General features: G+C 41.0%; 1 protein-coding gene across 1 annotated transcript in view; it reads right to left on the bottom strand.

Moving 5' to 3' along the window:
* Positions 1-10,208: 10,208 nt before the first annotated feature.
* The window catches only part of LOC140480910 (repressor of RNA polymerase III transcription MAF1 homolog), a 55,170-nt gene continuing 41,390 nt past the window's right edge, over positions 10,209-23,988 (bottom strand). The window contains exons 5-8 of the mRNA XM_072576492.1: positions 21,353-21,474; positions 19,049-19,168; positions 17,336-17,455; positions 10,209-14,950 (exon numbers count right to left, since the gene is read on the bottom strand). Of these exons, the coding sequence (XP_072432593.1) occupies positions 14,929-14,950; positions 17,336-17,455; positions 19,049-19,168; positions 21,353-21,474 (384 nt within the window). The 3' untranslated portion in view covers positions 10,209-14,928. The remainder of the gene's footprint in view (positions 14,951-17,335; positions 17,456-19,048; positions 19,169-21,352; positions 21,475-23,988) is intronic.

Below are 23,988 nucleotides of genomic sequence, written 5' to 3'. Positions count from 1 at the left end.
GTCATGTTAAAATTGTACAAGATATTGGTTCGGCCACATTTAAAATGCTGTGTACGAATCTGGTCGCCACATTACCAAAAGGATGTGGACTCTTTGGAGAGGATGCAGAGAAGGTTTACGAGGATGTTGCCTGATATGGAAGGTGCTAGCGATGAAGAGAGGTTGAGTAGGTTAGGTTTATTTTCATTAGAAAAAAGGAGATTGAGGGGGGACCTGATTGAGGTTTACAAAATCATGAACATAGAACATAAAACAGTACAGCACAGAACAGGCCCTTCAGCCCATGATGTTGTGCCGAAGAGTATAGACAGGGTAGATAGAGATAAGCTTTTTCCCAGGGTGAGGGATTCAATAGCGAGAGGTCATGCTTTCAAGGTGAGAGGTGAAAAGTTTAAGGGGGATACACGTGGCAAGTACTTCACACAGCGGGTGGTGGGCCAATGGAATGCGTTGCCAGCAGAGGTGGTAGAGGCAGGCACGGTAGATTCATTTAAGATGAGTCTGGAGAGATGCCTGAGTAGGTGGGGAGCAGAGGGATACAGATGCTTGGGAATTGGGTGACAGGTTTAGACAGTGGATTTGGATCGACTCAGGCTTGGAGGGCTGAAGGGCCTGTTCCTGGGCTGTAAGTTATCTTTGTTCTTTGTTCTTCTAACAAAGAACAAAGAACATTACAACACAGGAAAAGGCCCTTCGGCCATCCAAGCCTGTGCGATACGGATCCTCTATCTAAATCTTTCTAAATCTAAAGTTCTTTTGTCTTTTTATTTAGTGGGTAAGTTGTTGGAGGGGACTCTGAGAGATGGGATTTAGATGCAAGGCAAGAACTGATGACGGATAGTCAGCATGACTTTGTGCGTGGGAAATTGTGGGAAATCACTGATTTGGGTTGAGTTTTTTTGAAGAAGTGGCCTAAAAGATTGATGAAGGCAGAGTGGTAGATGTTGTCTACATGGATTTTAGTAAAGCTTTTGACAAGGTTTCGCATGGTAGATGGGTTGGTAAAGTTAGATCACGTGGGATTCAGGGAGAGCTTACCAATGAGATACAGAATTGGCTTAACAGTAGGAAGCAGAGGGTAGTGGTGGAGAGTTGTTTTTCCGTCTGGAGGCCTATGACTGGTGGTGTTCTGCAGGGATCAGTGTTGGGTCCATTGCTTTTTGTCATTTATATAAATGATTTAGATGAGCATATGGGAGGCATGGTTAGTAAGTTTGCGGATGACATCAAAATTGGTGGTATAGTGGACAGTGCAGGAGGTCATCTAAGATTACAAAGAGATCTTGATCAATTGGGTCAATGAGCTGAGGAGTGGCAGATGGAGTTGAATTTGGATAAATGTGAGGTATTGCATTTTGGTAAAACAAACAAGGACAGGACTTATACAATCAGTGGTTGAGCCCTGGGTAGTTGTAAAATAGAGGGAGGTAGGGGTTCAGGTACATAATTCTTTGAACATTGTATCATATGTTGACAGGGTGGTTAACAAGGCATTTGGCATGTTTGCCTCATTGCTCAGTCCTTTGAGTATCAGAGTTGGGACATCATGTTGAGGTTAATAAGGAGGCCACTTTGGAGTACTATGTACAGTTCTGGTCACCTTACTATAGGAACTTATTACTAAATTGGAGAGGGTTCTGAAAAGATTTACCAGGGTGATGCTGGAAACGAAGGGTTTGAGTTATAAGGAGAGGGTGGATAGACTGGGACTTTTTTCACTGGAGTGTAGGAGGTTCAGGGGTGACCTTGTAGAGGTTTATAAAATCATGAGGGGCAGAGATAAGGTGAGTTAAAAATTAGGAGTCATAGGTTTAAGGTGAGATGAGAAAGATTCAAAAGAGATCTGAGATGCAACCTTTTCACACAGAGGGTAGTTCATATGTGTACTGAATGGCCAGAGGAAGTGGTAGATGCAGGTAGTTACGCAGGCAGAAGTGAGGACTGCAGATGCTGGACATTAGAGTCAATATTAGAGTGGTGCTGGAAAAGCACAGCAGGTCAGGCAGCATCTGAGGAGCAGGAAAATCAACATTTCGGGCAAAAGCCCTTCAACAGGTACAGTTACAGCATTTAAAAGATATTTGGACAGATACTAAATCCTCTTAAAACATATTCAGAAGATAGCCTAGACTCCAACTTTTTCTTATTTTTAAATGCAAGTGTTTGGATTGCAATTCATACATTTGATGGAAATCACACTTTATTTTCACACTACAATTAAAATACAAACAAATGAAAGAAGAATTGAAATAACTTGATTGGAAAACTTAACAGAATAATAGATTATACAATTACTAAACGGCAACTGTCCCAGTATAATAACATTCCGTATAGACACCCTTGGCAAAGGTAAATTTAGGAAATCAGATTGTCTCAAATGCAATTCTAGCAGCAGTGAGAGTTCCAGCTTTTAGCTGTGACAGACAGAGGAATGCAAGCTTCTGCATCCAGCTTCAAGACCCCAGCAACAGCTGAAAGCTAAAACTAACAATCCTGGTTCTGTGGGAGCTTTACCCCACTCATTCAGGTTGCTTCTGTTGTTCCAACTTTCAAAAAAATCAAAGCTAACTGAACTCAGAGTAGACAGCTTGGCTCAACTCCAAGTTTATAACACTTACTTTTGAAAGAAACACAACAGAACAAATCCTTCTTAAAGTCACACCATGTAACAAAGGGATATGGGCCAAACGCAGGCAAGTGGGACTAGTTTAGTTTGGGAAACTTGGTTGGCATGGATGAGTTGGACTGAAGGGTCTGTTTCCATGCTGTATGACTCTACGACTCTTGAAGCAATGATAATATTCCTCTGTACCTGCCCTGCACTCCTTTGAAGACAATTATTTGTTTTCTTCTTGGATACAGGAACTAGAACTGCACACAATTCACCAGATGTTGTCAAACCAGTGGTCTGCACATCTGTAGCAGATGCAAACTTCTGCAACTCTGTCATGGGAGCCCATTGAGATTTCCACCACCCCAACCTGAGACACTCTGTCCACCACAAAAAGGGAAAGGGGGAAATTCATAAATGTAAATAGAAATAAAAATGTTGGGAACAGGAGTAGGCCATTCAGTCCATCAAGACTGCTCCATCTTTCAATTCAGAAGCGGCTGATTCAACTCCACATTCCTGCCAACTCCCTGATGAGTTGAGTGATTAAACATCAGGAATGATGTTTTGGGCTCCTGCCCGAAATGTCGATTTTCCTGCTCCTCAGATGCTGCCTGACCTGCTGTGCTTTTCCAGCACCACTCTAGTCTTGACTCTGATCTCCAGCATCTGCAGTCCTCACTTTCACCCGATTAAACATCAGTCCCACCTAGATACTTAAATATATTTTACAATGGAGGACGTTGGTGTGAAAAACCTTCCCTCGGTTCCGTGTTTGTTCATTCTCCAAATCTGGACATTTTTAAGAGGACTCAGCATTTTTAAACCAGAATCTGTATTTTATTCTCCTAATGCTGGGTATACCCAGTGTAAGAAATGAGTATACAGGGATAGTAAATGTAATGGTGGAAGCATAGGAACAGAAGGCCATTCAGCCCATTGAATTCAATCATGGCCTCAAATGCTACCTTTCTGCACTATCTCAATGTCCTTTGCTGTCATTCACGTCCAGAAACATAGAACATAGAACATTACAGCGCAGTACAGGCCCTTCGGCCCTCAATGTTGCTGACCTGTGAAACCAATCTGAAGCCCATCTAACCAAACTATTTCATTATCATCCATATGTATATCCAATAACCATTTAAATGCCCTTAAAGTTGGCAAGTCTACAACTGTCACAGGCAGTGCGTTCTACACCCCTACTACTCTTGAGTAAAGGAACTACCTCTGACATCTGTCCTATATCTATCACCCCTCAGTTTAAAGCTATGTCCCCTCGAGCTAGCCATCACCATCCGAGGAAATAGGCTCTCGCTGTCCACCATATTTAATCCTGTGATCATCTTGTATGTCTCCTCTTTAATTAAGTCACCTCTTAACCTTCTTCTCTCTAACAAAAACAGCCTCACGTTCCTCAGCCTTTCCTCACAAGACCTTCCCTCCACACCAGGTAACATCCCAGTAAGTCTCCTCAGCACCCTTTCCAATACTTCCTTGTCCTTCCTATAATGCTGTGACCAGAACTGTATGCAGTACTCCAAGTGAGACCGCACCAGAGTTTTGTACAGCTGCAACACAACCTCGTGGCTCAGAAACTCAATCCCTCTACCAATAAAAACTAACACACCGTATGGTTTCTTAACAATCCTGTCAACCTGGGTGCCAACTTTCAGGGATCTATGTACATGGACACCAAGATCTCTCTGTTCATCCACACTACCAAGAATCTTCCCATTAGCTTAGTCCCCTGTATTGAGAGTGTGTTGCTGGAAACGCACAGCAGGTCAGGCAGCATCCAAGGAGCAGGAAAATCGACGTTTCGGCCCGAAACGTCGATTTTCCTGCTCCTCGGATGCTGCCTGACCTGCTGTGCTTTTCCAGCAACACACTCTCAACTCTGATCTCCAGCATCTGTACACTACACTGTCTCCTGGTCCTCTGCATTCCCATTACTCCTTCCAAAGTGAATCACCTCACACTTTTCTACACTAAACTCTATTTGCCACCTCTCAGCCCTGTTCTGCAGCTTATCTATTTCTCTCTGTAACCTGCAACATCATTCGTCACTATCCATTCAACTCCACTGACCTTAGTGTCATCTGAAAGTTTACTAACCCATCCTTCTATGCCCACATCCAGATCATTTACACAAATGACAAACAGCAATGGCCCCAGAACAGATACTTGCAGGTACACCACTAGTAACTGAACTCAGGGATTCACATTACCCATCAATCACCACCCTCTGTCTTCTTACAGCTAGCCAATTTCTGATCCAAAATGCTAAATCTCCCTCAATCCCATGCTTCTGTATTTTCTGCAATAGCTTATCGTGGGGAACCTTATCAAACGCCTTACTGAAGTCCATATATACCACATCTACTGCTTTACCCTCATCCATCTGTTTGGTTACCTTCTCAAAGAACTCAATAAGGTTTGTGAGGCACGACCCACCCTTCACAAAACCGTGTTGACTATCCCTAATCAAATTATTCCTTTCCAGATGATTATAAATCCTATCTCTTATTACCCTTTCCAACACTTTACCCACAACCGAAGTAAGGCTCACTGATCTATAATTCTCAGAGTTGTCTCTCCTCCCCGTCTTGAACAAGGGAACAACATTTGCTATCCTCCAGTCTTCTAGTGCTATTCCTGTAGAAACCTCTCAATTTCTGTCTGGGCCCTGCTCAATGATTGTGCCTCCATTGACCTTTGGACTGGTGAAATAATGATGTTCATAATAACACAAGTAAGTAGGAGAAATGAGAAACAACAGGAAATATTAATGGTGAGATTAGACGAATTAGTGGATCCCAGCATCTCATCAATCAGTTAATGTCTCCCAATTCCATTTACTTTAGAATTTAATAACTAGATAAACTAATTAATTAAATTAATCAGTCCTTACTTACCTTTTTAATGTTGCACTAACCAGTGTCCAGCATCTCAGTGGCTCGTGTTTAACTAGTTAGAAACTAATCTCAAAATTTATTAAATGGCTCCAATGTTTTGAGATTAATCCATAGTCATTAACTAGTTATTAACTTATTCTCAATTTTTCTTCAATGTTAGTTTTCAAAAAATGCTATCCCCAATCTATTATTAATTCCACGCTAACCAGGTAGAGGCTAATCACTTATTAAACTCAGCAACTTCTTTTAACCAGACCCAAGTCTCCCTTTAACTAGTTGTTAGTAATACCCTGATTTAACCGGTTAGTACTTCATCCCTAATCTCTCACTAACCAGTCCTTGGTTATATTGTTGGTCATTACCAACCAAAGCTTCCCTACCATCTCAGTAAATCTGTTCACTAACCAGCACATTACCTTTCATTAACTAATTAAAATCTCATCACTTTCTCAGTAAACTTTCCTAACCAGTACATAATCTCTTAGTAATTAATCAAAACCTCTACTTTCTCAGTTAAACAGCTCATTAACCAGTACATAACCTCTCAGTAACTAATGATAAGTTCCATACTTTCTCAGTAAATCTTCCCTAACCAGTACATAACCTCTCAGTAAGCCATGTTTAACAAGATAGTAACAAATTCTTATCATTAACTAACCAGTACCTTGTCCTACAGTAACTCGGTCACAAATCGTTAACTTGACATTAGCTCGGGTCGAGGTTCGCAATAACAAATATTTAAACAGTTCCTCATTAACCAGCGGTTAACAGGTTAGTGGCTAATCCATAGCTACGCGCTAACTAGTGACAGTAACTAGTTGCCAACTAGCGATTACCCGCCTGTCACTAACCAGACGCTCCCCCGCTAGCTGCTGACTAACTGACCAACTCTCCCGGGTGACCTATCACTAACTAGTGCCTAACCTTTCTCTAACTAGCGCCTGTATCCTCCCCGGAGGGACGCCGCCGTCTCCCTGGTGACGGTTGCTAGGAGACCGGGACGCCGGCTCCAGGTTAAAGCCGTGCGGCCCCTGGTCAGAAACAATTCCAAGTGTTTGTTGGTTTTGGAGTAAAAGGGAGCCCCGGGCTATCCTGAGGCCATTCCGGCCACATCCAACCCCCCCACCCCCCCGGGGGGCTCCAAAACTCAGCAAGATCCCAATTACGGTTGAACACCTGAAAATGACCCAGATCAGCAACAGAAAGTTCATTCTCTGGGGCTGAGAGTCTGACAAGTCATGGGGTTGACACAAATTAATGCTAGTTAGAGTCATTTCCACACACTGTTGCCATTAATGTGTGTTTGATTAACTATTTACAGCAAATGTGGTGGAGCTCCCTGAGGTACAAACTCTGGCTTCCACTCTGGGACTTGAGCAGTAAGCAGTGTGTGTTTATATAAAGTGGACAAACAAATACTTCCATGACAAACTGGAAACATTCCTGTCCCGCACGTTAGCAAAAAATAAATTGGAGCTTCCACTATGATTATTGATAGGTAAATCCACGATGCCCTTAGTGAGGGGATTCCAGGATTTTGACCCAGCGACAGTGAAGGAACATTGATATATTTCCAGGTCAGGATGGTGAGTGGATTTGAGGGGAACTTGGCGTTCCTTCAAGATGGAAGTGGTCGTGGATTTGAAATGTGCTGTCCAAGGATAGAACGCAGAACATAGAACTGTACAGCACAGGAATGGGCCCTTCGGCCCACAATGCTGTGTCCCTCCTGCATGCCCTTGGTCCATATTCCTCCAGCCCTTGCATATGCATATGCTTACCTAAAAGACCCTTAAACGCCGCTATTGTATCTACCTCCACCAACACCCCAGCAGTGCGTTCCACACTCCTACCACTCTCTGTGTAAAAAATACTTGCCCCTCACATTCCTTTTGAATTTTCCCCTTACCTTAAATGCATGCCCCCTAGTATTAGGCACTTTGCGAAAAAGATTACATGCCTATCAAAGCATCTCATAAGTTTTTCTAGCCTCACCTTATAGCTCACACCCTCTAATCCAGGCAGCATTGATTAGATTAGATTACATCGCAGTGTGGAAACAGGCCCTTTGGCCCAACAAATCCACACCAACCCGCTGAAGCGCAACCCACCCATACCCTTACATTTACCCCTTACCTAACACTACGGGCAATTTAGCGTGGCCAATTCACCTGACCTGCACATCTTTGGACTGTGGGAGGAAACCGGAGCACCCGGAGGAAACCCACGCAGACATGGTGAGAATGTACAAACTCCACACAGTCAGTCGCCTGAGGCGGGAATTGAACTCAGGTCTCTGGCACTGTGAGGCAGCAGTGCTAACCAGTGTGCCGCCCATTCTGCACTCTCTCCAAAGCCTCCACATCCTGTAATGTAGTGACCAGAACTGAACGCAATACTCCTTACATGTGACCTAACCATAGTCTTATAAAGCTGCAACATGTCAGCCTGACTCTTGTACTCAGTTCCCCGACCAATAAAAGCAAGCATGCCATACGCCTTCTTTATAATCCTATCTACTTGTGTAGCTACTTTCATGGAGCTATGGACTTGAACCCCAAGATCCTTCTGTCCATCAATGCTGTTCAGGATCCTGCCATTAACTGTATACTTTTCCTTAATATTTGATCTCCCAAAGTGCACCACCTCACACTTACCCGGATTAAACGCCATGTGCCATTTCTCTGCCCATATCTGCAATTGATCTACATTCCGCAGTATTCTTTAATAACCTTCTACACTATCCACAACTCAACTGATCTTTGTGTCGTCTGCAAACTTACTGAAGCACCTACATTTTGATCAGTCATTTATATATATCACAAACAGGAGAGGTCCCAGAATGAATCTCTACAGAACACCACTAGTAATGGATATCCAGCCTGAAAAACCACCCTTCCAACACTACTCTCTATCTTCTATGGCGAAGCTGATTGTGAATGTGCATGGCCAAGTCACCATGGATCCCATGCAACTTGTTGCTGGAGGGAGTGGCTGCTCCTGGATGTGGTGCAATCAAGTGGGCTGTTTTGTCCTAGATGGTGTCAAACCTCTTGAGTGTTGGGACTGCATTTGTTCCAGGCAAGTGGGGGACTATTCCATCAAACTCCTGACTTGTACCTTGTAGATGGTGAACAGATTTTGGAGGAGTCAGGAGGTAAGTTACTTGCCACAAGATTCCTAGCCTTAGGCTTCTCAAGAGGCATTACCAGCTGAAATTTAGGCATGGTGAGTTCTGAGGCACAACAGTCACCATGGAGCTCTGACTGAACTGTAACAGCTGTCTTCCAGCTTTCCAACAAGTAAGAATCACAGCAAATTTCAAGGTTTAAAATGGGGTCACAGAAGGAAAACATTTGGGAAGTACAGACCTAGCCTCTGATCTGCTTTTGTAGCTACTGTAATTATATGGCTAGTTGAATTGCGTTTCTGGTCAAAGTTAATCCACAGGATGCTGATGGGGGATTTTGTGATGGCGATGCTATGGAATGTTAAGGGGCAATGGTTAGCTTCTCTAGTGTTGGAGATGGTCATTGCCTGGCATTTGTACACCATGAATATTATTTGTCACTTTTCTGCCCAAGCCTAGATATTATGTAGGTCTTGCTGCATTTGGATATGGACTGCTTCAGTATTGGAGTCACAAATGGTGAACATTAAACAATAATCAGTGAACATACCCACTTATGACAGAGTCATACAGCATGGAAACAGACCCTTTGGTGCAACTCATCCCTGTCAACCACCTTTCCCCAAAGTTATCTAGTCCCATTTGCCTGCATTTGGCCCATATCCCTCTAAACCTTGCCTATTCACGTATCTGGAAAAGCCCGGCAGGTCAAGCAGCGTCTAGCAGTTCATTCCACATACAAACCACCTGTGTGTGAAAACGTCGCCCTTTATGAAGAAGGGAAAGTCATTGATAAAGCAGCTGAAGATGGATGAACTCTCACAGAGATGCTATGTTTTCATATTTCTAACCAATCTAATTTCTTCCTTTTTGTGAAGTCATCCATTGCTGGTGTTTTAAAATTTTCCCGAACCTTCTGCCCGACAACTAAATTTTATGGAAATATCTTTTTCTTAGTTTACCACAGGATCCAGGCCACACACTATCAAATACATGCTTCATTAAAACTATTCATTCACACTCCTCTACCCTTTTCCTCCCACAGCACTACAGATTTTGTCATAGCATCTCATTACTCTATGATCCAATTCCCTTTCGTAAGTTGTTCCCTCTCTACTTTGTCATCTCCCTTCATTTTCTATTGGCCACTTTAAACCTATGCCCTTCTGGCTACTGACCTTCCCACGACTGGCAACAGGTTTGTGTTAACTGCTTGAAGCTCTGTCAAAACCTACGATTATGGCCATATCTACCAACTCTCCTTGGCCCGCTCTGCTCCAAAGAAAACAATCACAACTCTTCCAGTCTCCGCACACTGTACCTTTCAAGTAAACCGCCTCTGCTCCTCCTCCAAAGACTTAACATCTTCCTTAAAGTGTAGAGCCCAAAACTGACCAATAGTTCCATGGAGACCCAACCAGAGTTTCACAAAAAGAATTTACCCGAAATTTCCTGGCTTGTCTATCTTTGTAATGGACAAAAAGCTGGTGTGTTTCTTTGAAATTAAGAGACCCAATCTTTCATTAAACAAAAAGACCACCATCCCTGATTGGCAAGCAAAGCATGTTTTATTTGTTGTGTGAACAGATGAGACCAGAGTAAAACATGGAAAATCAACAGCAACACAAGAACTTTAAAATGCTGCACACAGGGAGTTAGTGACACAGCCCTTAAATAATCAGTGCAATAAAGAAACTCAGAGGGTCTTCCATCCCTTTAACAAGAGTTGGTACATTGCAGCTACGGTCTTCCAAAGATGAAAAATCTTAGACTGAGAATCAGACTACAATTTGAACCCACTTATTCTGGAATTAGAGCCCAGGAGACTATGCAGGCCAGCAAGCCTCTGCAGCAGTCAGATGTTATCAATTAATCTTATTACCTTGCAACTATTTAAGTAGAGGACACATTTCCTTCTGAATTGAATTCGATTTGCTTCCACCGTATTGTTGTGACAGTTGACTCTCGATCATAGACAAAAACACTCATCCCTCTTTGCTATTTATATCAAATTATGAATCTAGTTGTGTGGTCATCAACTATCTTGCCAGTAGAACCAGCATTTCCTCTTTCTGTATTAATCCTCCTCAATTTTATGAATCATAACTTGCAAAGTTTTTAATTTGCATATCAAAAGGCTGCTGGCTTCTCAGAACTGGTGCTTTGAGCAACTTCCACTCGGATGGCTAGACAGGTTGTTGCTTGGTTCACAAGACAGGGTTGCAATTTGCATCGACTTGCACAAAGTGATACACTCCAATCCAAGTCAACAGTGGGAGCTCAACATTGACACTCTCTTGTAATTGAGAAATTATCTTTCAAAAAGACCTCAACATAACCTGTAGCTTTTATCCCATAAACATAGACACTGAAGGAAACCAATATTAGCAAGTGACATTAGCTGTGTGTGGGGGGAATTAATTCCCAAAAAAAACACTTTCGCCTTGCAAGATAACATGTATGAGAACCAGCTTAAGGTACAACACAAAAAGTGTGACAATCTCAGCCCAATATTGAGGTGGGATCCACATGCCTTTAAAAAGTGATCAATGGACAATACCAAACTGCTCCAACTGTTTCAGTGCGTGACCTGCCAAATGAATTGAGCGAGGCCAGAGTTACTGAATGCCTGTTTGAAGACAGGCTGAAGTAATTTCTTCTATGTCCAATCCAAGTGAAGAACCTGTTAAGCACATTTTTTGAAAATTGAATCACTGGGGGAACTTAGGGAAATGTTAACCAACTTGTACACAACACAAGGTGCCAAACGAGGTGGTAAAGGACCAAGTAACATTTTGGCTGAGGGATACTGAAGGACACCAAAATGCCCTTACATCTGTTGAAATATGGCAGGGGATCTTTCAAACTTAGGCAGGAGGTGCTGGCAGCTTGGATTCACATTATCAAAAAGATAATGCCTCAGCACTAACTCTGATTTGCATGGCACTCTCTCAGCACTGACTGCTGTAGTGGGACTCAAACCCTTGAGCTTCTGATCAACAGCAAGACAGCTTACAAACTGATTCAAAGGGTGGCAAATTGGAGAAAAACCAATTCAAGGTGGTCCATACAGTTTGGAATCTCTGTTTACAATCACTCTTTAGACAGAGACACCAGAACACTCTGATCTCATTTTGAACCAACCAACCCTGTTAATCAGGCCAAAGTTTTTTTTTGAAAGTTCAAAAACCAAGATTGAAGATGCTTTAATGCAGCCAAGTCCAGGGTTACCCAACAGAGGAATGCAGCTTAACTTTGAAGTTTGTCACTTATCCCTTGTGTTGTGACCCTTTCTGGTTCACTGCCCAACTCAGGATGTGACTAGATGTGTTCAGTGTGCTTGACAGAAGAGGCAGCTCCCAAAAAACACTCCTCCTGTGCGGGTCAGTTGCAGATTAAATTGATAGATATTGATTGCTCTGACTGGTCACTAACTCGATTATAATTATATCAATAACTAGCAGGATAGTCAAAAAGAGGAGATAAACTGGACAGACTGCAATGTTTTTTCATCTAGCAATTCCAACCTCAGTAGACAAAATTAAAATATAAAATCACAAGCACAGCAAAGAGATATGCTTTTGGTTTACAAACATTGGCTCACATTAGAAAGTTAACTTAGGGGAGGGGAGGTCTGAGCACCAGCTTCCCCTATCGCTAATGCAAGAAGTAGCTGAACATTGCTTTATACAAACACCAGTCATTTCTGAAGATTACATTGAACTCACATGGTGCACTTTGTCCTCATTTCCATTGGCCAATGGAAAGATGCCATAATGGACAAGCTTAACAATGCTGGTGATCAACTTTAATAAAAAGATATTAAACAAGCCCAACTCTGGCACTTCATGTGAACACACTGCCTCAAATGTTCTATGTTTCTCTTCTAATACAAAGAGCATACAGGATTTTGACAGACTTTTAGAAATATTACACATTCTTTAAACTAGGCATACAAAAAGAAAAGTGCAAATGTTCTAAGTCAGCTACAAAAAGCTGAAGATGGGTTCAGTTATGTGCGTAAGCACTGTGTATCTAGACTGCAGGCTTTTCAATTCCTGAATCTCAGCAAAACTAACAGGTGAAGCAGCATTAAGGAGTTTAAAAAAAAGAAGGAAGTGCAGTAAAAACAACAAAATGGTGATCTCACACTTATCGCTGATGGGTGAACGATGGAATCTGTGCCTGTTCCAACAGAGAACTATATTCAGATTTTAAGTTCAGTGAGTTCAAATAGCAGAGAGAGCACTTGTGAATGACTGCAAGCAATGGATTACAGAGGAAGTATTCACTGCCTTCTGTAATACAATGCTGCAGCTATCCATCCAGACACGAAGGGTGAAGCAATCTGATCACAAACCTAAGCAGGTGACACTTGCTCAGTCTGTCAAAGTGGCGGATTATACATTTTTTGGAACACTAGCCTGGAGGATTGTGAATGTTTTTTTTTATTGAATATATTCAAGACCAAGAGTGTTCGGACAGATTAAATATCCAACAAATATGGGATGTAGTAGGAAAGCAGAGGATGCAGACAATCAGCATGGTTATACTGAATGGGAGAACAGACTTGATAATTCCTGTCATCTACTTCTGCTGCAATTCCTGCATTCCCTACTGTCTCAAACCTTAAAACTTTTTTGAAAAAGACCACTCAAAGAAGGCATATTATTTCAGTTTTGAAGGGAGGTTCAGAAATTGGGACCAGCAAGGGGTAGGACAGGGAGAACAAACAAGCTTTACTTTGGACTAGTCAGAAAGTGAGTTGTGTATATTTTTTACTTCGCAATGGTAAGTCATGAAGCCTGAAGCCTCTCCTATGCACGGTACCTCTATACAGAGAAACAATGTTTTGAATTTGAAAATACTTCCCAAAATGTTCCCCCGCCTCCTTACACAAAGATGATTGGTGTAATCCAAGCAAATTGAAACAGTTAGACTGACTGCATCAAACTGGATTATATTAGAATACACCCAAGTCATCCCACTGGGCACAGAAATGCAGAAAGCTGTGATGTTGGGAACTGATGCATCTTGAAGTGACATTAGTGGGTATAGTATGATCTAGTTCAGAGGAACAACTAAAATTCAGGACAGCCATAAAGCTCCCATCCCATCGCTGTTGCCTAGCTCCAACCAAAGACTCACCACTGAAGTGAAATCTGAGGATTTTCTACAAGTGCTTGGAGCCAACTTTTCAAAGTTTTAGCCTGATGACATGATCCAATGGAAACACTCCCTTAGCCCCTTGTAATAGAGAGTTTCATAACAGATTGCAAAAGCAAGACCTCTTCTTATCTCAAAAACCAAAGATTTCCCCTTATTGACTACAAGAAAAAAATCAAAAATATATTTCTAACATATTCAAAGCATTTAAGCTGGTACAATATTTACTTGTAAACTAAAACATTAACTTAAAAAAAAACTTTACAGGGGGAGAGTGGTGGGCTCTGCCATATTGCAAGCTCTAATTTAGAAACAGACCGAGGAACAGCAAAAATCTAATTGTCAATAGCCTGTTGAATAAGAAAAAGTACCAGAATGGTTTCTAAAAAAAAAAGGGGGGCCAAGGGAGGTTAAAAAATACTTCAGCATGGGAGAAGAGAGCACAAGCACTTTAAAAGCAAAACAAGGTGATTATTAATCAGTTGTCCTTGGGGTGTGGAACCTGATTGAGTCCATTGCAATCCACATACCTAGCTAAAAACCAGCAGCACAGGATATCAAACAGGTGCTGAAGGAGAGGGGGAGGATGTCGGGCACCTTGCAGGAATCACCAGGAAGTTGACAGTGCTGATTTTCAGAGTTCAGTTGTGCTAAAATAAAAATCCTTCACAACAGCCATGAGCTTGTAAGTGCAAAGCTGACCCTCGTCCATGGAATACACTGATGTGCTCATCCTTTCTTCTCACAGAAGACAAGAGTTTGTTCACTTGGCTTCCTAAACATGCCAGATAATATATGCGTAACAAGAGATGAATGTCAGCAATGGAGTCAAAAAGAATTGCTACAATGACTCATCCACTCTGGAAATCCTGGGTCAAAAGACTGGAGGCAGCCATTTAAAAACCAAAGGCCTCCTGAGTATTTCTGGTGCAATACACTCAAATCTCAGAGTCTACCAACAGGTCTGCACCAGAGACAAAAATAAGTTTAAATGCCTGAGATTAAAATGAGGAAAATGTTGGTCTTTCAGATTCACACAGTTGCAGTCAGTTTGGAGGTTACAGGAAGCAAAGGTGCTGAAGAGTGGGTGACGTGTTCATTGCTTAGACGCACACTGCCTGGTACCTGAGGGGAAAACAAAATGGACTATAATTAATCAACACTGTCCTTAGCAATTATCTCATCAAAAAAGAAGTGCCAATCCCTGCTATAGGTATAGATATACCAACAATCTTAAACTCAGATGGCAAACACCAGCTGAATTTGGGCTGGTAGGTACACTGCTTGGTCCTCAGAGGTCATTAACTTGAGAGTTAATGGTTAGAAATCTGAAGCATAACCCATCCTGATGATTCTTCAAATCACCAGCAAACTCCAACTGTGGAGCAATGAAATTTGCCACTTACTCATCTGCTAGAAAAATGGAGAGAGTAATTCCAAAGGGTATTTTGTTAACCTTTTTTTAAAATGCATTTACAGGAGAAGGGCAGTGCTGGCTGGGTGAGCATTTATTGGCCATCTCTAGTTGACAGACAACCACACTGCTATACATCTGCAGTTACTACATAGACCAGACCAGGTAAGGATGGCAGATTTCCTTCCTCCTAAAAGGACATAAGTCAATCAGTTGGGTTCAACAATGACCAATTCCAGAATTTTATTTAATTCAAATCCAATATTTGCTGCAGTGGGATTTGAACCTGGGTCATCAGAACATTACCACTAGGCCATCACCCCTCCTGCTCACAACTTTGTTAATGTCAGACCTTGCTTGCTTCAGCCCTCACCTACTCCATGGATAAGGACCCTCATTTCTCCAAAAACTTTTTAGCTGGATTGTGGAGTTCTTAACCCTTCTGGATAAATCTTTTCTGTACCCTCTCAAAAAAAAGACCCTCAGGTTCTTCCTGAAATATGGAGACTAAATCTGAATGTAATAGTCCAAGTGCAGTCTGATCAGAGCTTTATAAAAAAAGATTTGAAACATCAACTTTTATTTAAATAGCACCTTAAAACAGTGAAATGCCCCAAAACAAACTAAAACACTGAATCACATAAGGAGATAGGTGGTCAGATAATCAAAAACTGGGCCATACATTGAGATTTTAAGAATGGTCATAAGAGGAAAGTGAGGTACAGTAGCAGAAGTATTGAGAAGCAGTTCTAGAGCTTGGAATTTAGGCAGCTGAAGGCTCAGTTGATGCTGTCACTAAAATAAAACTAGGATTCTAAGTTTTTTTCCCCTAGCTTCCAGTATATGATCATGTGACCAGGTTGTCCAAGAAATTAACAATTAAACTATAGAGGGCAAGTACCATTTCAAAAGGTGTTTATTTTGGAATCTGGTTGCAAAACAGAGGACACCTTTTTCTAACAGTTGTTCGAAATCTCATTTGCTCACTAGAACAATCTCTTTAACTGAAGAACTCAGTAGGTTAGGCTTCCAGAGATAACTGAGTTGGGAAGATACGAATTTATATACAACACTCCAAAGGTTAAAAAAACAAGAACCAGGACAGTTTTGACCCAAGACAGGTACACATCAATGACAACTATACTGAACTGGGACTCACTGAGGACAACAGGAAGAGATTTGAATGACAAACTTTGCCAGAAGTAAACAGAAGACCCCAAAAAGCTCGGCTTAAAACAGGTAACCTATAATTAATAGAGTGCAACTGGGATCTGTGCTGGGATCACAATTGATCACAATGAATATTCATGACTAGGATGAAAGAAGTGAATGCAGTATTGCCAAGTTTGAGGATGACAGTCTATAGAGACACAACAGGTTAAGTGATAAAACAATTTGATTGATGAATTTTAAAGGTAGGAAAATGAGAGATTATTTTGATACAAAGAATGGAAGAACTGAATGTTATTTAAATGGGAAAACACTGCAGAAGCTGCAGTACAGATGGATTTTGAGGGTCCTGGCTCACAAATCACAAAATGCTAGCAGCCGAGTTCAGAGGGCTATTGGGAAGGCAAATTGATTGTTGAGGACTTTATTTCAAAAGGGGACCAAGTATACAAGACAAAATGATACAATACTGAATATTATTGGATTTGTGAAGTTTTTTTTCCTTATTCAAGGGAAAACACTGGTACTGGACAGTCTGGAGAAGACTCACTCAGTTAATCCAATGTATGGAGGGATTTTCTTGAAAGATTGAGCTTGGAGTTTAGAAAAAATGCAAGGAGACCTCATTTAAACAATCAGGGTTCTTAAAAGGACTTGACTGGGTAGATACAAAGAGGTTGTTTCTACTTGTGGAAGGAGTCTCTAAGATCAGGAGGATCTTCATACTTCCAATATCTTTAAATAGCCAACTATTTAAGACAGAGTGTCTTTAGTATTCAAGAGCACTGATCATTGTGTAGAAATGTTTGGTTCAATTTAAACTCTAACAGACTACAGGAACTTTGACGTTCACACAAAGTTGGATATTATGCATTAAAAAGGACAAACATCTACCTTTTGTAAAACAGCTCACAATACAAACCAACCTGGTCTCTTCAATTGCTTCTGTTTCATCCTCATCTTCATCCTGACTAAGGAGGGCTTCATCTTCCAGATCCATATCAAAGTTGTTGCTGGTTTCAGTGCCCTGACTATACAAGTACCCACTACAAATTAAAAAGGAAAAGTTAAATGGAGCAGGCAGCCTTTGCGTCACTAAAAAGCACCATCATGGTATCTACTAATGCTCCTAACCTACAAATTCGTGAATAGCATGGGCAATTCAGCATGGCCAATTCAGCATGCACATCTTTGGATTGAGGGAGGAAACCCATACAGATTTTGGACTTTGGGGGTGTTATGTGCAAATTCCACACAGACATCAGAGATGTACAGCACGGAAACAGATCCTTTGGTTCAACTCATCCAAGTTGACTAGATATCTTAACTTAATCTAGTCCCACTTGCCAGCACTTGGCCCATATCCCTCTAAATCCTTCTCATTCATATAACCCTCCAGATGCCTTTTAAATGCTGTAATTATACCAACCGCCACCATTTCCTCTGGTAGCTCATTCCATACACAGCCACCTCGGAAAGAATTGCCCCTTAGGTATCTTGTATATCATTCCTCTCACTAAACCTATGCTCTCTAGTTCTGGACTCCCCACCCAAAGGAAAAGATTTTGTCTATTTATTCTATCCATGTCCCTCATGATTTTAATAACTTCTATAAGGTCACCCCTCAGCCTCCAATGCTCTAGGGAAACAGCCCCAGTCTAGTCAGTCTCTCCTTATAGCTCAAATCCTCCAACCCTGGCCATGATTTGGAGATGCCAGTGTTGGACTGGGGTGTACAAAGTTAAAAATCACAACACCAGGTTATAGTCCAAGAGGTTTAATTGGAAGCACTGGTTACATCACACTGTAAACTTTTGTTATAAATTCTGTGTCTTACAATTGTGTCCTCCACAACCCCCTGAAGGAACGGCGCACTTTGTGTGCTTTTTAAACTTTGTCCAACCCTGGCAATATCCTTGTAAATCTTTTCTGAATGCTTTCAAGTTTCACAGCATCCTTCCGATAGGAAGCAGACCAGAACTGCAGGCAATATTCCAAAAATCTCCTAACCAATGTCCAATTCGGTGGCAACATGACCTCCCACTCCTATATTCAATGCTCTACCAACAAAGAAAGCACACCAAACGCCTTCTTCACTATCATATCTACCTGCAACTCCACTTTCACGGAACTATGAACCTACACTCCAAGGTCTCTTTGTTCAGCCACACGCCCTAGGACCTTACCCTTAAGTGTATAAGTCCTGCTCTGATTTGCTTTTCCAAAATGCAGCACCTTGCATTTATCTAAATTAAACTCCATCTGCCACTCCTCAGCCCAATGGCCCACCCCTGATCAAGATCCCATTATAATCTGAGTTGACCTTCATTGCTGTCCACTACACCTTCAATTTTGGTGTCATCTGTAAACTTACAACTATACCGCCTATCTTTACATACAAATCATTTACATATAATGACAAGTAGTGGACTCAGCACTGATCCTCATGGCACACCACTGGTCACAGGCCTCCAGTGTGCAAAGCAACCCTCCACCACAACCCTCTCTTTTACCTTCGAGGCTCCCTGTATTCCATGAGATCTAACCCTGCTAGAAACAAGCCTGGGTCCCTGGTGCAATGAGGCAGCAGTGCTAACCACTGAGCCATTGTGCTGCCTGTAAAGAAAATAAAATCATACCTTAGAGAGCGGCACGTGAAGAACACAATTCTTTTGAGTCTTTTGTTATAGAAGAAGTAATTAAAAGACCAAAGGCTGCCTTCCTCACCATATGGGTCAGAGTCTAGATCAGGATTATAACTGGAAAAAAATTCCACAAAATTAAAACCATATAATAAATTGACTTACATATGCTGTTAAATGTCAAACGTTCTGATAACGATCAAGGTGTACAGATGAAATTCACTACAGCATAATTAATCAGTATATGTTATTCTTCCACATCAAGATAAAATACAGAACAAAGTTTGATTACCAGTCTTTACGCTATACTTTCAGTTTTAAAACATTCCTTGCTGTTGAAATCTAGATTGAAGTGAATGAATTTTTTCCTTCAATGTCATTAGACAGTATAAAACTTGTTATTAAAATAAAAATACATTTTGCAGGATATATTAATTTTGCATTCATCAGGACATTTTCACAAGAACAAAATTTGTGATGACTACAGCTGATTTTTTTACTGGGCAAGTCAGGTTCCAGACTGAACTCTGGCTCAATTTGTTTTTATGAACTCTAATGAGTGGCCTCACAAACTTAAGCATATAGTGCTACAGGTTTGGTTCTAACAAAACAGAAGTTTATAAAAAGACAGAGAAGATATAATGAAAGAAAGCAAACTACTTACATGCAACTTAAAAGATTTGAAACTAAATAAAAATATAACATCACCCCACTACAGTACTCAAACACCATGAAGAATACCCTTCTCTCTCCCACATAGTCTTTGACTTAATTGAGGCTTCAATTCCCTTTTTGAGAATCTGATAGCCTCTCCTGTAATTCTTCATACAACTGAGTTTAGATACTCGGCTTCAAATAATCCCTTCATGGTTTTAACCAAACTGGTTTGAAACTTTATAAGTAAACTCCCTACATTGTGGTGATCTATTTCTTAAGTTCTAAACTATCTCCCTTCTTAGAAGCAACTGTTTTACACATCCAGCTCCAGCCAAGATTTCTGTAAAAAACTGAAATTGAAAAGCTTTTTTAAGCTATGAGCATTTCCCAAGCCAAAACAAGTTTCAAACCTTCCTAAACTGAAGTCTAATGCACACTGTTTACTCACACATAAAAACTATGAAAAATTCCCACTAACCTCCAAGAAGACTGATTTTGTTTGAAAGAAGGAAACCAACATGACTATAGAAATACCTACAAGTTAACCATTCACCTCCTGAAGACTCACCAAAACCTACACACTAGTTCAAGTGCAAATTCTAAATTAAACAATACCTTGAAATATAGGCAAGCAGATTCAGATGGATAGAGATATTGTCATGGAGACTGCACCCATTAATACCAACTGACAGTTTACAGTCAGGCTTTTTGTTTGAAATGTTAAATCAGACAGTGTTGAACACATTGCCTGTCTGAAAAGAACAGGGTGGTGTATTAATGTATGCAACTTCCTGTACACATGTGCACTACACTGTAAGAATGACCAATTTTAAAACTGTAATTCTTCATTCAGGATTATTCAGCAAATACTGTCCAATTACATTGCATGTTTTGTATCTCACTCGCTGCAACAGCAGATATGTTGTTCAACATAATTTGTTCATTTCTGGAATACAACTTACATACCTAGAATCACATTAGCACTGCTTGATAATCCTGAATGTGCAAAGAACTACACTGACTGACCACTTATGGGCATGCAGTGTGGCACACTTGTGTACCCTGGAAGCTAAAATATTACTACACAGAGTCACCTTCTTCACAGACAGAAAATGGTTTCCCCTCAAGATAGGCAACAGCCACTCATTTCTCAGGGCAAGCCCTGACCAGAGTCAACCAACCAACCAAATTTAAGCAAAGCCTGGCTGTTAACTGTCAATCTGCATTAATGAGTATATTCACCATTAAACACCTCTATCAATCAGAATTCACACGTCAACCAATCTCTTGTCAACCCAAATTTGTAATCTTGTAAAAAGGCTCCAGTCCAAGACAAAAAGCTTTATTAAAAACCGTCACATTATTAACAAGAGAGATAGTTTCAGTGAATGAAAAATATTCAATATGACAAACATTATTCACGCTTTGAATAATGCAATACATTTTATATTCATTGGAAACAGACCAGGATACCCAAAAGATAATACATCTGGCAATATAATACTGCAGCACTGAAATTTCAGCCTAGATTTGGTCTCATATGACCAAGTGTTGCAACGAGCATCTTCTGAAATCTGAACCAAGCAAGGAAAGAATATCAGACATGTAGAGTTTATGTGAAACTAATTTTTATTTTCAGATTACCTGTAAATATCACACTCTGACAAACAAATCTCTTCATCAATAGCATCCCAAAGCTGGGGTTTCAATGTGTTAAATTCCTCTCCAACAGCAGAAAACAAGCTGGTGTTCACAGCATTCACCACCTGAATAAATTACACAGAGCAATTAAAAATTTATGGACAATTGGAATATTGAATGCTATGCCAGACAATTAGTTAAGGAGAAAGTGAGGACTGCAGATGTTGGAGATCATAGTCAAAAGATGTAGTGCTGAAAAAGCACAGCAGGTCAGGCCAACTCATCGGTTGTGGCCTAACCTGCTGTGCTTTTCCAGCGCCATACTTTGACATAGACAATTAGTTTAGCCAATCACCACCAGCTCTCAAAAGGGCCACGAAACATTACAGGCTCCTGCTTATTAACAACTTAAGAAAAGAGCAGGTGGCGGCCATTTGGCCCATTGAGCCTTGTCCTCCATTCATCATTGTGGCCGGTCCTCCATTTCAACACCAAACTCTGCTCTCTTCCCATACCCCTTTAGCTTTTAGGAGTCTATTTGAATATATGGAGTGACTTCACCTCCAGAGGCTTTGTTATTAAAGAATTCCACAGATTCACCATCCTAGAAATTCCTATTCATCAGTTCCAAATGGCTTACTGTGTATCGTGAGGCGGTGACCATAATCGTGCAGCCTATCCAGACCTGCTTGAAGTTTATATGTTTCAACAAGATCCCTTCACATTCTACTAAACTCCAATGAAACTCCGCTTCGGCGGGTCGGTGTGGACTTGTTGGGCCGAAGGGCCTGTTTCCACACTGTAAGTAATCTAAGTAATACAGGCCCTCTCAACCCAACCTTTCCTCATACAACAGACCTGCCATTCCAGCAATCAGTCTGGTGAATCTTCGCTGCACTCCCTCTACGGCAAGTTATCTTTACCTTGGGGGGTGGGAGAAAGAGAATGAAAGGGCACAATACTCTAGGTTTGGTCTCACAAGGTCCTATACGATAGTACTCAATCCTCTACTGAAATGAAGGTCAACATATCATTTGTCTTCCTCACAGGTTGCTTGCTTCCAGTTACTATTGTACAGGGCATTCAGATCCCTTTGTAGATAAACCATGACCATAATAAACTACTATTCCTAAAGAAGAGGCCAATTTCACATTTATCCACGTTATAATGCATTTGTCATGTATTGCAAATTCCAATTGGTCTATATTGTCTACATTGCCCTAACATTTCTTTATACTGTCCTCAGTACTCAGGCTTCCCAGTTGTGTTGTCAGTAAACTTGAAATATTACTCTAGTGCCTCATCCAAAATAGAGAATATATTGAGAATGTCAAAAGTCACACATCACCACATTATAATCCAATAGGTTTATTTGAAATCACCAAATTTTGGTGCTTGTTGGACTATAACCGGTGATGTTGTGTGACTTCTGACATTGTGCACCCGAGTTTAACACCAGCAGCACAGTTAGAACCCCATACAACGATCCTTATGGGATCCCAATTGCCGTCACCTTCCACTCTGAAAACTGCACATTTACTACTATTGCCATTTCTTACCTGCTCTGGATTAGTGGTGCTGGAAGAGCACAGCAGTTCAGGCAGCATCCAAGGAGCAGTAAAATCGATATTTCGGGCAAAAGCCCTTCATCAGCTTTATTCCTGATGAAGGGCTTTTGCCCGAAACGTCGATTTTACTGCTCCTCGGATGCTGCCTGAACTGCTGTGCTCTTCCAGCACCACTAATCCAGAATCTGGTTTCCAGCATCTGCAGCATTGTTTTTACCTATTTCTTACCTGCCTACGGATGCTCAGTCCATTCCAGTATATGGCTACTAATCCCACATGCTTTTGTTTTGCACAATAATGCAAGACAATCTAAACACACCACATCTTCTATTCACTCTATTCAAGAAAGATAGATCCTCAAAATATTCTAGGTTTCTCAAACCAAATTTCCCTTTTAAAAACCCACGATAACTTTGTGTAATACCACTGATTACACATCCCTTCTAAACAGACTCCAGCATTTTCTCTTCTACTGATGCTAGGCCAACAGGTGTGTAACTCTAGTTTACTGCCATCCTCTTTGAAAAACACTGGCAGATTAGAAGGTGACAAATATAATCCCAATCTGTAAAGGTAACTACAGCTACTTTAAATTTAAAGTAACTTAACACCCAATCCTCCAACCTTACCTGCAACATGTAGAGTAGCTCAGGCTTGTTATTAAGACCATCTGAGCAGTTACTTCTACCACTTCACTCTCTTTCTCTAGCCCATGAAGCAAACTTCTTTCAAGGTTCCATCTACACTAACCCTAAATTAACAACTTTCTCTAGTTTCTCACCCGTCCCACCACAAACTAAGGAATGAACGAACTGAAATCTCAATACTAAGGGGATGAAAGCCATGATCTTTGGAACTATTTTGTGGTGGAGACCAAAGCCACAAACTCCACCTGGGCAGAAATCAAACTGGATTTGTAATAACCATTTTCACTGCAGATTTTGCAAGAACTGCAGAGTACTTCTACCAGGTTTTTGTATTCGAGATTTCCATGATCCACAATATGATGGTTTTATTTCAATGCCATCTCTCTCCCCAACAACTCTCTCAGCTCAAAATAGACTTCACATC

This window comes from Chiloscyllium punctatum, chromosome 8 (assembly GCF_047496795.1).
Source record: "Chiloscyllium punctatum isolate Juve2018m chromosome 8, sChiPun1.3, whole genome shotgun sequence".
Lineage (NCBI taxonomy): Eukaryota > Metazoa > Chordata > Chondrichthyes > Orectolobiformes > Hemiscylliidae > Chiloscyllium > Chiloscyllium punctatum.
This window is presented reverse-complemented; position numbering and strand designations above follow the sequence as displayed.